Genomic DNA, 16,577 nt, shown 5'->3' on the forward strand with positions numbered 1-16,577 from the left:
GAATCCTTTTTTTAAATAGCCTTATACTTTAACTTAATAGACATTAGCCTTGCACCACTACAAGGGCCAGAAGTGGTGGCCATTTCATTATGGGAGCACCTAATAGGTGACCACCATTGCCTCCTATGAAAAGGACGGACAGTTACAGCCATGCCTTCTCTGGGAATCGAACCCGGATCCATCGCTATGGTAGTCAGTCACTAACCACTATACCGGCTAGGCGAAATGTTGGAACATGTATGAATCATGATTTGTAAAGCTCAGCTTTATCAGCATTGGAAATGCCCTTTTTCATTAAAATGATAAAACACATCATAATTTTTTTTTTCTACGTCTCAACATTAGAGATTGAAAATATTTTTCAGAGGAGATATTATTCCCCTTTTAAAGTACGTAAAACCAGCCATTTGATTACAGGGCAGACAATGGAATTCCACACTTTATTTGACAAATTCTTTGGCCTTTGTCAAGACAAGCACTAACATCTCTGATCTTTGTTTGGTAATTGAATATCCTCTTCTGCAATGCTAGCTGATCTAATAGCATCTTGGTTATCACAACTCTACACATCATCCTACTCAGCATACTGTACACAATAACCAAATCCCAGATATGTATATCCAAGCTCTTTTTCACTTCCATAATTATGCTAAAATTTTTCTTCATTGCTTCATTCTTCTCATTAGCTCTCCTAAAACTCAATGCAAATAAATTTACAAAAAATCGATCTATGAGAAAATAGCACTTCAAAATTCACTGTTGTAGCATGGGTCACTTACTGAATGGTGGCAACACACACACTGATGCACATGGCAGTCACAGCAGTCTTGAAAACGATGAAGAAGAGCAGTTTGCACAGTCATGACTCATCGAACTCGAGGCATATTCCATACAGCTTATTGTGAGCCTATGTTTTCCCTTTGAAGATTTCTACGCCACTTCCAGTAGTTTTAAAAAGCAATACTTTTTTTACAACATTGTCATTTCACATGAACTATTCAATTCAAGACAGCAGATAGTATAGTTAAAATGCCTTCATTGCTACTTAAGAGTGGGCATTGACAATTTTAAAGACTGGAAATTTCTGTTACAGAAATTTCAAAAATTGTTGAAAAATAAGGAGAAAAAAAAAGGATCAAAGCCTTTGGTTTGGTTTACACCTAATTTTCATATGTTTGAAGGTTGATCATACTTTCAAACATATGAAATGTTTGAAGAAATGATCTTCATAAAAGAATAATAATATACAGGTAACTTACACAGGACAAAAAAATTAATTTGTTATAAGAAAGGTTTATTTTAGTAGATTCTATCTGCATGAATATATTTTTAAACATGAGCACTAATTAAGTCTGAGCTACAGATTTTTAAGAAACATAGTCTCCGGTCTCCATGCATGAAGGAAGAATATTATGAATTTTGTACATGTGTATATAATTTTAGTGAAATTGTATATTTTTGTATCCATGTAACATGAAATGCTTATTAGAGATGAAAATGGTGGAACATAATCTGCCAGAAAAATAAGAATACAGGGGCAAGTCTATTTAACATTCAGTAAATGACTATTTCACTAAATTGGCAACTAATTTTTGATGCCAAACTTGGACAGAAATCGTAGACCTCTGCAACATTTTGGTCAGTATCTGTATAACTGTAATTGATATCCATACGTAACTGTATTTGAGCCTTACATGCCTTCCAGTAATTTTGAGAAGTGGAAGGTGCTAGAGATTCCTCGATGGCTATGGGGAAATTAGATAAGACTGGAGAGAGCATCAGTTTCTGAGCTGCTTAATTCAGTGTGAATTTGGAGTACTGAGAGGTCTCTGTAGAAGCTTCAGCTTTTTAGATGTGCTTTGCATTGAGTGTATAGTTCTTAGTTGTGCATGCTATTTAATACTAGCCTGTCTGCATGCAATATTTTACTCTTGTTCCTTTCACTGAGAAAAATTGTATCACAGATAATATATAAATATATATAAAATTTATATTTAACAAACATTCTCTATTTGTATAAAGTGAATTTAAAGTTAATTAAAATTTAAATTATGAAATTTTAATTGCATACAAATAAATGATTAATTATTGCTGCAAACTAATTTACAATATCATTTAAATTCTGAGAGCATATGTAAATTAAGTGCAAGTATCTAAATCCATGAATAAATATATAATATTCCAAAAAATTCCTAAGAATAAATTTGCATTAGTAAATAATTGCTGAGCAGGCAGGCGACACATCTTTTCAAGGAGAAGTAGCCTCCAAACCTAACTATTCAATTACTTAGTGCTTTGCTACCCATAGGCATGTGTATAGTAATATTCAAAACCAAAAGTAGTGAATTACTAAAGAATTTTAACAAAAGGAATTTCAAGAAATTTAGAAAGCAAATTGACTAAGAATCAAATAATAATTAAATGTAAATTGCCATTGTAAAAAGAGTAGAAAATCAAAGTAATTTAGAAACCTTTGCTTATCTGAAAACTTCTCAGACACGAATTATGCATGTAAAACAAAAATAAACTATATACAATCTATAAAATAGTAAGTTTTAATTTAACTTACATAACTACATTTGTATTTTGGAGTGTGGAGCAGCATTTGCTAAACTAAGTGAAGTTGAGTAGTTTGTTTCTGCTAACTGTATAAATAGAGGGCACTAATATAAGGTAGTGTTAAGCTGCTACCTGTAGGATCTATTGTAAAAACCTATTCTGTAAACTCTTAAGTAATGTAAAATGCATGTTCTGTGTGCAAAAATGTTGCTAACTGTGAAGCATTGTAAAAATGTGTAAAAAATTGAAAAATAAAAATATAAATGGTGTTTTAAAAATTATCTTTCCCCCTTTAAAAACTTCTAAATTCAAAAAAAAAATATTCATTCTGTTGTCTGCAGTTATTAGTGCAACTCTTCCAAGTTTTTTATTTCTGTTTAGGCTAGCTGGTCGTAAATGAGCATGTGGACCCCAAAGGAGAAAGCACATAGTGTGGCATATTTCATAGAGAGGGGATCTCTATGAAACACACAGATTTAACGGAACTTCTGAACCAAATTTCAAAGGGGCCAACCATCCACGCATGGCACACCAGCTTCCTGACTATGGGTTCTGTGTTGCATAAAAAAGGAGCAGGATGACCCAGAGAAAGTGATGAAAATGTTGAGTGGGTATGTGAAGCACTCTCAAGCAATCCGAAAAATGCAGTTCGTTCGGCTGCTAGACAACTGTAAATTCCCAGGTCCACAGTCCACATGGTGCTTCACAAACGGTTGTGTCTCTATTCTTATGAGGTACAGTTGTTACAGGCACTGTTACCAACAGACACACCAAAACATAAGGAGTTTGCCACAGAGATGTTATACCGTATTGATGAAGGGTTCTTGAAACAGGTGTACCTTAGTGATGAGGCAACATTTCATATATCTGGCCAATTAAACCGTCACAATGTACTAATTTGGGGTTCAGAAACCCTACATGAAATACTAGGTATTGAAAGAGACAGCCCAAAAGTTAATATCCGATGCACAGTCGAATCATTCGGCCTTTTTTATTTGAAGATGAATGGTGCCATCTGCCTGGATATGCTTCAACTCTTTGCTCTACTTCAGTTAGAGGATTTGCAGCCCAATGTTTGATTCCAGTAGAATGGTGCCCAACCACACTGGTTTAGAGCAGTACGTGAACACCTAGACAAAACCTTTCCCAACCGATGAATTGGACGAGGTGGCCTAATTCCATGGCCTCTGTATATCACACCCTAGACTTCTTTCTGTGGGGTTATTTAACCTGTTCACAACGGGCATCTCTGTTACCAAAACTTTGTCTTGTGATGATGGGCAATTCGCGCTGCTAAGCCTAACTTTGGAAAAAAATTCGTATAAATTAAGTTTTTAATCCAATTGTTCCAATTTTTGGTACTTTATGAAAACATTCAGGTAGTTGTTAAAATTAATTTTAAAGCTTTATTATTTTCCTTAAAAATTTTATAAAATACTCATTCTAGAATAATATAACTTTCCCTTTATCCCACAAATAAATGGTTCTAGGAAAAAAAGCCCACAGGAATAATGATCACAGGTATAAATGCTCACAGGAAAAAAGCCCACACAGAAATATGCCCGCATAGATATATGCTTACTCGAAAATAAGCCCACTGATAAATAAAATGCGTAGAAATATCTTTACATTAATCAATCAATAATTAATCAATTTGAACATTGCACACCTACTTGAATTTTTTAAAGAAAAATTATTTGATCATTTTAAAAAATTATTGGACAAATGCTCATATTAACCTTTTCAGAGGCGGTATATAAAAGAATTAAAACTATAGTAAAATTTTGCATGTACTGTAATATTTTATACCACTGATCCCTGTACAACATTGTTTTCCCTCTAACTGCCAATAGTTTATTTTTGTTTTTTATTTACTCTATTTTTGCATCTTTTGATCTGTATCTATAGAAATTGATGCTTGAATGTAGTTATTTAAGTTCAGAGCCAAAAAAGTTCTAGAAGACCACAGTTTCCAATCGAAGTGTGTAATCATTATGAAGCAGCCTTTGAAAAATCTCCTAAAACAACAAATTATTACAAAAGCTTTCATAAGGTACTAAATTCAATATTTAAATGTAGCCATCCTAGTATCTGGTTTTTGTTTGCCAGACTGAAAAAAGATTTAGCCTGTCAATGTTTATGACTAGCTATTGTAGGTACAAGGCGTACGGCGCACTGAAGCGAGGGGGGGGAAAGAGAAAACTTACATTTGGGTAATCGCAAATCATGTAAGAAACTATGACGAAATCGATGATAAAATTAGATATTTACGTATATTAGCTAATATTCCTTAGGTTTGTAGAGACATTAGGTATTTTGGAAGCAGGAGATATGAAAAATGAGCAAAACCTTCGTCGGGAATTGAAACACGGACCTCTGGAATACGCACCCAGCGTGCAAACCACCATACCATGAAGGCATAAGAAATACCTTATATACTCCTCCCTTTTAAAGGGCGACTGGGGTTTTTAGGGGACCCAATAGCCACACCCTGGGTATGGAGAATCATCATCCACCACCCTTTTAGTTCGGGCGCCACTGTAGAGACATTAGGTATTTTGGAAGCAGGAGATATGAAAAAATTTCCTTCGCCGGAAATCGAACCACGGACCTCTGGAATATGCGCCCAGCGTGCAGACCACCACACCACGAAGGCATGCTAAGACGACGGGAGAAATACCTTATAAGTTTATGTGAAGTATACATGATTTATATATAACAAGGTATTTTACGTAATTTAAATAAAATAATTATTTCTATTTGCTTATTCTCCTAAATGTTTACATTATAAAATATAAAAAACGTAACTTATACTTACTATTATTTTATTTTTTTAACAATTAAAATTGTTAAAACGTTTGTTAATCTTATATAGCAACTAAATCTACACAAAAGTTATACAGTTATTTTGATGTGAGCATATATCTATTTGAGCTTTTTCCGTGTGAGCATATTTCTAAGTGAGCATTTTTCCATGTGAGCTTCTTTCTATGTGGGCTTTTTTGCTGTGCGCATTTATACCTGTGAGCATTTTTCCGGTCACCCAAATAAATATATATGGAAAAATATCCAGACAATCGCAGATTTTATTTAACACAAATTATAATTAAAAACAATTAAAACTGTCTTTCATAAAAATTCAACATGCAAGCAAAGAAAAGCAGCAGCAATATTTCAAAAAAGAGACAGCGTATGATATTCTTTGAAACATGGGTGTATGCAAAGCCCAACGTTGCATATGTCACAAAAATAGAATATCTGCTGCTATTTTACGCAGCAAATTTGACTCATTTAGCATTTGTATATGTTGTTCTATGGTCAGATGATAATGCTTTCCTTTCCCGGGAGGAGGGGGGGGACACTTTCACCAAGCAATACAAAAAATATTCTGTCTCAATGCCAAAGTCTCTAATGATAGAATCTAATCCACTATAACAGAATAAAAAATAAAATAAAAATAACAAAATTAATAAATTAAATTAAAAAGTATTCCAGACCATCAAAAACATGTTCATTTGTTTATATAAAATGACTCAGTAACAGCCATTACATTACTCAACACTAACCAATTAGCATTTGTGTATACTCTATGTTCAGATACTGCTAAAATCTAAGAGTAATAAAAAAAAAGGAAAAATCTAAGAGTAATTAAAAAAAACTCCAAGGACAGAACATCTATCCTACTATATCCCAAAAAGTACCTCAATGCAGCAAGAACAGGTGCATTTGCTTATATCAAATGACACAGTTAAAGAGACATTACATTGCACAACACCCATCCACGAATCTCACTCTCATTCCCAAACAAAATACCAAAAATAAAAAACATTGCCTGGGAATAAAGGTAAACATACTTAACTCTCCATATATTTCACCATAACAGACATACAGCTACATCTAGCAGCAATAAAAAATACTAATTAAATGTTCTATCTAAAAAATCATATGTGGTACACCCGGCCATAAAGTGAATTAAATAGTGATTCAAATATGACACATCCAGCGGTGAGGAAATGTTTGCTGCTCATACATATATGACAGGCCGGTGGGTTAAAAGGATGTCGTTTAGACTTAAAATGCCACATTACAGATGCTTTTACCACTGTCACAGATGAGATATTATAGTATACCTGGCAGACTGGATGCGCTTAAAGGCCACAAATGGTGCACAGATTAAGGTGTACCCATGAACAGAAAGGAAAAAAAACTTGGGTTGCACTAATAGTTGCAGAAAACAAAATGTAAATTTTTATGTTAGAAATTATTAATGTTTAAAGATAATTCTTGGATACTATATAATATATATATTATTGAAAAAAGTTTTATTACTAGAATTCCCAAAGCAATGAAAAATTTCTAGCCTAACCCCCCAAAAAAGTGAATACCTTTTAAATAGCAATTATATTCAATACAAATGATTAAAGCACATGCAAATAAATGTGTAAACAGTAAAATAAAAACATAGTTATTGTTAATCATTGTTAAAATATATTTTATAGAAATTCAAGTAGCACAGTATGCATATAAATTTAAGCAGTATAAAAATAAGCATACAGAGATTAATGTCAAAAAACTTAGTGTTAGTGACACACAGAAATTTAAGCAAGTTTAAGTTAGAGAAAGCAACTTTATTTGAATATACTTTGACAGAAAGGATACACAGAAATTAATTAAAAAGACTGTTCTATCAATTAACTAAGTAAATAGCACAGTAATATGTGAAGAATAGTAATAGAAAAACAGAATTAAACAAAAAATTAAGGATTATGTCATGGCTATAAATTAAGTTCAAATAATTAAAATATTACAGGAATTAAGACATAAGTAAAAGAAGGAAAAAATTACTTGCTTTATATTGATAAAACTCAGTTCACATTAATATTTTTCCAAATCTAATAAATTACCTCAATTAGTCATAAAATCAGCTTTAAAAACATTAAAATATTGCATATTTTTATTATAGTCAAAATAATTTGTACTTTTCACCATATCATTCATATTTTTATTAAAAAATTTACACATACATAAAAATATTAAGTATTATGCTTTGTATTTCAATGCAATGATTAAACCTTAAATAAAGTTCTTAAAATTATTTGTAATCTTACTTATTTGCAAACATGCATTAAAAATTATAGCAGAAAATTAAATTTTACGCAATTGGCATTTCAATCAAAACTTTAATAGTAATTACAAGCATAGGAACAAATGAAACAAAATTCAAATGTTGAGTATTTTGTTTCATGCTGCATACAAATATATTTTTCAGCATGAAATCAAACAATCAAAGGAATCTTATTTTTATTTTACTTTCTGCCTAATACATTTTCACAGCAGTAGCAATACCCTTTGTGCTATTTAAAACATATTAAATGAAAAATTTACAAGACACTCATAAAATTAATTAGAAATGACTTTAAGAGTAGTTATAAAATTGTAATGCAAAAACAAAGTTTTAAATGAAATAGTAACACAATATAAGAAAAGAATGAAATACATTTACATTCCAAAGTACAGCAGTAACTTACAAGCTTTTTATTTTTAAATTTAACTTCACATATTTCTTCAATATGTACAGTCCTTTATCACTGGTCAATTAAGTTGCACAATACTGTTCAATATACACTAAAGACCACTTCATTTTTGATTACTTAAAAAAGGTAAAACTTGCACGAAGTACTTTACCTTAAACTAGTGAACTAATTTCTTTTGCTTACAATTTTAGGCAACAGTTATTTGAATGTTACTTTTAGTAAAGTTTATAAAATAAAAAAAATAATAAATGTCATATATTACATGTTGCTTTCTTAAGATAGGCACTAGATTTGCATAGGAGATGAGAAAGAAACACAGGAAATAAATAACCACATGGAGGCACATACAACTAATTGCATAGTATTTGTCACATAATTCGAACTTCAAAAATACACATAAGCCTTGCACATTACAAATAAATTTCCAAAATTTATTAGGATTTAATACAAATTACTTCTGAAATGCAAAGTAATGAAATAAAATAAATGAAAAATAACTTTTTTCTCAAGTTGAAAAAACTGTCTTCTAATAAATGAAAAATGGGTGAAAAAATGAAAAGAATGTCAAATAGAAGAAATAATGTTGCAGAAGGACAAGTGACAGTTACCACTTTTTTTACATATTGCATATATATCATGTTTAATAGTATTTACAGTACAGAAATGGATAAGTACAGAATTTAATATAATTATGTATGCAGTTTCATGAAATGGACTGACTCCAAAGAAAAAAGTAAAGATACTTTTTTTTTTCTCTCTTTTAAAGCCTGACCTGCAGACAACATTAACTGACTCAAGATCAGGGTTGAGGAAGAAGTATATGTAACTGCACCCTTCAAGCAGGGAGGATAACTATTACTATTTTTTGTTGTTCTTTTTATTCACTTGGCCACGGGGTGGAGTGATGGGACGATTTGCATTCATTGAGCCATATGGGAACTTTTTCTTGTCAGCTGGTTTCAATATCTATAAATAAAGGGAAATAATTAAACATACTTAAAAATTAGAATGTAAATCTTAATAAGTACGTTACTTCATAAACGTTAACAATTTTAAGGAAGACTCCCCAAGAAATATGGTTATTCAATACAATAACTATAATCCATGATAACAGCAACCTGAGATTGGGGTACCAGAAGCAACTGCTTTATTTTTTCTCATGTACTTCTTTGCACGGATCATGCTTTACAAACATAACTGCATTTAGTTATTCATTGCTCTTTTAGTTACTATTTTAGTCACAAAACTCCACAATTTTATACATTAATTACTTCATGTTTCTTGTTTTATAATTGCCCATTCCTTTTCCAGGTGCAAATGGCTAAAAAATGCATGCAATCTGTAAGTAATACTAGTTCTAAATTATTACATTTTGCTTCAATTTTGAAAGGATTGGAATAATACATAGATAACTACTGAGAGTAAAAATGAATGCAAGAAAAACAACATTGATGATTTTTTAATTTTAAAAAACACTTTTAAAATTGATCCCTACTGCATTTTTCATTGCAGTTAAATGAAAAGGCAAGTATCACATGAGAGTTAATTAGCAGCTAACAATTACCTCTTTCTATACTGAAGAAGAAAAGAAACAAAGCAAGTCGTGCCAAACAGGGATAGAAAATGAAATCATATCAATAACTGAATGGTTATGCTGAACAGAAAAATGAGATTAAAATTCAAGTCACCGATGAATGCAGACAAAATACAAAAAGCTTCATTGAAATCCAAATCACCAACTGAGGAAGTCCTTTAAATGATTTTAAGATAATTGAATTGGTAGTTTTGCAGATTAATAATGCTGCGCAATAGATAATTTATTTATTTTTTTTGAGCAAGACTCATGTTCCTTGATGCAAAATTTTAACCTTTTACATGCCAATGTTCCTTTTTTGGAACATCATGTTAATTATATATTTAAAAAAATAAACTATCATATCTGTCAGCTTAAAAAAAAATTACCATTTATTACAGAAGGTATGATTGATTTTTTCACATAAAACTTATTTTTCAAATATGAATATTTTAGCGTAAAAAATTTCTAAAAATCAGCTTTTTTTACGATTTTTACAGTACTTGGGGGGGGGGAATCCTTTAAAATTCCTAAAACTGCAAATCCACCCAAACATTTCCTCATCGTACTTGCAAAGAACAACTTTGATGAGTTCATAAAAGAAATTCAAATCATAACAAGAAATATTTCCTCAAGACTGCATACAATTATTTTCAAAAAAAGGAACATTGGCATGCAATGATATACAATATCAGTGATAATACATGTATATTTTTTTAATTAGATTTCAAATACATTCAGTGCTTATATCACGTAAACATGCCCCTTTTTAGAGGCATTAATGGTGTGTCATTTATTTCAGTTGAAACGAGGGGAGGTATGATTTCTCTCACCAAGGGGTAGTGGTAATTGGTTTCAGCTGTATTTCTCTGTTTTGAGCTCTGATATCTACTTGTTTCTTTTGTTAGAAATGACCACATTTGCTTCAATGTTTATAATGGGTCTTTCGAAAAGCTCGAAAAATGAAAATTTTGCTGCTTACATCAAAAGTCGTCTCAGAACAATTATCTTTTATTGACAATCCAGAGAAACAAAGTATTTTTCAATAACTTTTTTCATCATACAGTTTGTTGACAGATTTGTCTAAAAAAGACTTTAAGGCAATTGGCACAGTAAAAGCAAACGAGATGCAAACAGCAGAACAGCAAAAGAGATGTTGAAATTAAAACATGGAGAATTTTTATTCAAAATTTCCAAAGATATACGTCAATTTATATATTCATGCATTTTGAAATTTGGCATCTTTATTGAAAGCGATAATAAAATCATTGGGACTTTAAAATTATTTGAAAGCAGGAATGATGCGACTTTTTTCCATTTATGTACAATAGGAAAATAAGTTGTCACATACAGTAACAAAGTCCATAATCCGGACTCGTCGGGACTTTGGCGATTCCGGATTAGGGTGATTAGGGTTTTTTCCGGATTATAGATCATCAATTAAAATCTGGTAAGATGGCATGCAGAAATTATACAATTAAAAACAAGAAACCGTAATTTATGAAATAAAGAGCAATTATGATCTAAAGGGTATCAAAATTTACAAAAAAAGCTTAATATTTATTTGTTTACTTTAGTAAACATTTCTATCAATGTAAGTTGTTCAAGTTGCTTCGTTTTTTGTGCTAATACTTTCTCTTTAATTCTGTAAACAGACATAATTTCTTATTCAGCTACAAAGCTCCACTGTTCAAGTCCTATAATTGCTGTGTCGAGAATACCGACTAACTTGTCAATCGAAATTTTTTCATTTTCAATAACGTTCTCTGTTACTTTCTTCATTATCGGAAGCGCGTGTGGGTAAATGCTTTACTGGCTTTACACGCATGCATAAGTTTGTGGCTTTGAGGTCCAGATTATAGATCGTTCCGGATAATGGACGTCCGGATTACGGACTTTGTACTGTATCAAGAAGTTCTTCAAGTGAATTATTCTTGGTGCAAACTGAAAAAAAAAAAAAAAAAAAAAGCACCAAGATAAATTTTTGAATTTCTCTGTAAATTTCGGACTAAATTTTGCTTTCGAGACATGAAAAATGCAAGTTAAAATTCGTAAATTGGGGCCTAGTATAATGGGAAATATAAAAGTTCTATTGAGTGGGATATGACAGCTGATATCAAGAAGTTTCATCATTCCATCAGAAATTTATTTGTAACTTACATTGCTATAAACTATATATTTTAAAAATTACTTTAAATTTCATTTCTTTACATTTTTCATTTATCTTATGATAATGTGGCAATTAAAAATTTAATTTACACTATTGGAAAAAGTATACATTCGTGTTTATTTTGACAACTAAATGTGTAAAAAAATATGTAAGAAAGAAGTATAGTGCATGATTTAAGCATCTAAAGGCATCTAGGTTACACAATGAAAGAACTGGAACAGCAGAAAATATGCCTATTCCGGGTTGTTCATAGCTAAAGTTAATGGAACTATAATTTCCTAAGCATATCAAGACAAATTTTTTCCTTTTTTTTCTCTCCACTCTAATGTGTTTACTTGAACATTTACTAAAAATTTAATTACTTCATAGATGTTTAATAAATATTTTCCCTTTGTTTTCATAAACATGCCATAACTGATATTTTAAATCAAAGTCCTAAAAAATTTAACATTGAAAAACTCGAAACTTATAAAATAACTTCATTTTAGAGAATGGGCAAAACTGGAGATCTGGAAAGAAGTTAGCGAAATTCAAGAAGCTGCTTTATTTTTAAAATAAACACTAATATTTAAAATTTAATAAAAATCTCTTACAGATGACCATCAAGAGAACAACCAGCATTACTGAGAACTTAGGCAAACATGCAGACTTGAACATTACTTCTTCAAGGCAACAACTTTTACAAAAGACCAAAATTATTTGTAACTATGGGTGATCATCTTTAGAGAGGGATCAAATTTAGTTTTAGATCCAATCCAAAACACTTACTTCTATGTCAGTTTTACAACTGAATTCATCCCCCCCCCTTTTTTTTTTTTTTTTTTTTTTTTTTTTTTAAGATTAAGAACATTTTAAGATGTTTGAGTCATTGCTATAGTGGACTTTTGCCTTCCATTTTAGTGAAAAGGTTATTTCTTTGGAATGATACTAGACAATCATACTTTCCAAGGTACTCTTCTTCTATTATGACAGGATTAAAAAATGTATGTTTGTACGCACATATGTATGTATGAGCATACCACGTGTTTATACATATACATATGTACATGTATACATGCATATATCTATGCAAATATTCATGCATATATACATTTCTCAATCCGGTTCCAATAGCAGAAGAGAACCCTTTCATGTTTAGATTACAAATTAAGAATAAAGGCTTCACTTCTCTTTTAATGCAACAAACCCAATCACTGAAGTTAGTTATTTTAAGAAATTAATTCAAATGCATCTTTGCAACAATTTAGTAAAACTATTATTTCAGAATAAATTAAAATACTACATCAAAGCTGGAGTTCTGGAGTTGCTAGATTACCATTTTATCTTCAAAATGTCATCACTTAATAAATTCTATTTTATTATATGTGTCACAAAGGAAGGCTACATAAAGATACTGTATATATTAATTACTATATATATACCAGGGGTGGCCAAAGTGCAGCTCGCGAGCCTAATATGGCTCTCGCAGGCAATTTGCGCGGCTCGTGCATATAAAATATATGTACGAAATATGGTAAACTAAAACTATTTCAGTGTCCAAAAAGAAGTAATTAATTAGTTTAGACCCTATTTAAAGTTATCAGGGATTTCTTTCTATTTAAAACCTCCTCCACTACTTCTATAATGATGTAAATATGAACTTGTGGCTTTTAGAAAATCTAGATACGGCTCTCGAATATTCCTGAATTCAAACTGACATGAACCCTGATATATACAGTACATTTTGCTGATACAATATATCATTTTGGAGATGGGTGAAAATTATTAACTCACCTGAAATGAACACATTAAGGTGTCATCAACACTCATCATGGCCCCAGCATTGTCAAATTCACCACAGTAATTAGGTGCCGAAAACAATGTTACCAGTTGTCTTTTGGCAAAAAATTCATACCCATCTTCAACAACCTATAGAAATGTTGTACATTATTTTACTTTTTATTTCTGAATAAAATAAAATGATAAAATAAAACTACGTAGAATGAATTTACCTGATGTGCCCGGCATATTAAATCAAGGTCATGCTTATGCAAGAATTTGCCAACAATATCTGCTCCAAATGTATAAGAAACACCTCTGTCATTTTCTCCCCACCCCAAGACATCTTTGTCTGGGTCTGACCAAAGAAGATCACACAATAAGCCTTGGTCAGGAACATCTGTAGGACGCATGATACGGCGAATTTGTTCCATAGATTGAAGGTCAGGGCTTAAACCTATATAAAAATAAATTGATAAATATCTTAGGATTATTTAACAAATTTACACCTTATTAAAAATAAGTTTAATAAAAATGACTTAGAATACATAAAAATAAGATCACAATGTTTTAAAATGATATCCTTTGTTGAAAATAATGAATTTTTTTTCTGTTTATGAGCACAGTATTTTTCTATTCATAACTTCATAGAGTACAAAGTATGAGATCTGGACTCGTCAAGACAAGGGATTTTTGTGGATATTAGATCAATTTAAATCTAGTAAGATAAAATGTAGAAATAATAAAATATTTTTGTATCAAGAAGTATAATCAAAATAATGATAAAAAAGTTCAATATTTATTTGTTTGCTTTATTAAACGTTCCTTTTAATGTAACTGCGAATAGGCAGCCCCGATAAAGTAACTGACATTGATGAAAGTTTGTCCAATGTAACCGTGGCAGAATACTTCCACAAGAGTGGATTTTTGGATGATTTGTCTTCTACAAATCTTAAACAGAGATACAGTAAAAGTCTAGAAATCCGCAATGCTTGAACGACAGGTTGTGCGGATTTCAGGACAGAAAAGATAAATCATAATATTCAGACTAAAAGTGCAAAATAAATAAGGCATATTAGATGCATTTAATTAAATTATTATATACATTATTACAATTTATTATATGCATTAAATTATTATTACATATATAAATTGATTATATTATTAATTTACATTAGGCTCCTCTATTTTTAAATCAGCATGAATCTGCTTCCCCTTTTCTCTCAGGAGTAGTCCTGAAATTGGTACCCCATCACTGGCAGAATCACTCATACAAGAGACAACATCAGGATTTGCCGATGCAAAGATTTCCAGTTTCGGATTCCAGTGTTAGAATCACTGCTGCTGTAAAATTTCAACAGCTTTTCTTAATTTTACCATATATCATACACAATCCATGTCACAATTCCATATGATTCTGCTATAAACCGAGGAGCACCTGCCTCTCTTTTGCAGAATTTCCACTTACTGTCAATGCAAAGTGTTTACGCTTTTCAATATTGTAAGCAGTAAAAGCACGAGTGCGTTTCTTATCTGTCAATGTATCAAAAAGTGCTGAAATTAAAAATATTCATAATTTATCCACAAAATATCTGGATTAAAAAAACGGCAGCATTAAGCAGTCTTGTGACAGTCTTGTAACAAAGCTCAGAAAATACAAGAACGTGAATCGTGAACTTGAAAGAAGAGTGAATCGTCTGCTTTTTTACCTCGATGCAGATTTGAGGGGGAAAAACTTTTATCATGATGTCAATAATTTGATATTTCCATTACAACTCATTATTCGGTAAGTATTTTTTCATCGATATTTCGTACTCAATGTTGGGGCTTTGGGAACCTATAAACTGGATGTTTATATTTTGAGAGGCAACGCAGATATATACGGTGGTGGAAAAATTGTGGACACTTTTGGAAATTTTTATGTTGTTGAACTTTGTATGCTTATAGAAAACGTTACGTTTCACAAAATGCAAACTTTTATATATCATTTTGAAGAGAATATATTACTGAATTCAATACAAAACACAAAATTCAATTATTTGTACTACAAAAAAAAAGTTAAAACAGCTTCACATCCGACGTTTCATTGAGCTGACAACAGTTTTCTTTCGTTATTACATGATGCCAGGAAACAATTATAGTTTCAATTAGTTCCTTTTTGTTTGATGGGCGCCTCATTCGGACAAGAGTTTTCAAACGGTGCCACAAATTTTCGATAGGATTGAGGTCAGGACTGTTTCCTGGCCATGACAACAATTTAATGCTCTTTGTACGAAACCACTCTTTCGATATTTTGGCCATGTGGCAAGGAGCAGAATCCTGCTGAAAAATAAACGAAGCATTGTTGGGAAAGAGATCTCTGATGGAAGGTAGAAGTTTTGGTTCTAGAATATTATCAATGTATTTTCTGGCATTCAGTGTCCCATCGATGACATGAAGGCAACCAATACCATCTGCTGACATGCATGACCAAATCATAACACTAACTGGGTTCTTCACAGTTGCTTGAATGCAGTCAGGATGTAGCTCTTCTCCTATTCTACGTCTTACATATTTTCGCCCATCACTACCGAATAATGATATCTTAGTTTCATCACTCCATATAACTTGTCACCACTGATCATCTGTCCAATTAATGTGTTCCTTTGCCCACTGTAGTCTTTTTTTTTTTTTTTTTTTCCCTGTTGCTCAAGATTAAGATAAGGCATTTTCGTGGGATTCTACCTCTCAGTCCAACATCTGTTAATCTTCTCCTGATTGTTCTTGAACTCACAAAAACACCAGCATCATTCAGATCACTTCTGATGGCCGCTGATGACATTTTTCTATCTTGGAGACATAGTCTTTTTATTCTTCTGTCATCAATAGATGTGGTGCACCTTTTTCGGCCTTTTCCTTCTTTGTTTTTTATTGAATTTGTCTCCTGATATCGTAAACAAAACTTTCGGACTCCAGATGTAGTCACTGAAGCGCCCACCTGTCT

General features: G+C 31.5%; 1 protein-coding gene across 1 annotated transcript in view; it reads right to left on the reverse strand.

Annotated features, from left to right (window-relative positions):
- Positions 1-7,719: 7,719 nt before the first annotated feature.
- LOC118191759 (serine/threonine-protein phosphatase PP1-gamma catalytic subunit A) overlaps positions 7,720-16,577 on the reverse strand; it is a 40,265-nt gene continuing 31,407 nt past the window's right edge. Inside the window, exons 5-7 of the mRNA XM_085813567.1 lie at positions 13,828-14,051; positions 13,610-13,744; positions 7,720-9,059 (exon numbers count right to left, since the gene is read on the reverse strand). Of these exons, the coding sequence (XP_085669693.1) occupies positions 8,952-9,059; positions 13,610-13,744; positions 13,828-14,051 (467 nt within the window). The 3' untranslated portion in view covers positions 7,720-8,951. The remainder of the gene's footprint in view (positions 9,060-13,609; positions 13,745-13,827; positions 14,052-16,577) is intronic.

This window comes from Stegodyphus dumicola, chromosome 3 (assembly GCF_044657685.1).
Source record: "Stegodyphus dumicola isolate Sdum_Otavi_A_Nest chromosome 3, ASM4465768v1".
Classification (NCBI taxonomy): Eukaryota; Metazoa; Arthropoda; class Arachnida; order Araneae; family Eresidae; genus Stegodyphus; species Stegodyphus dumicola.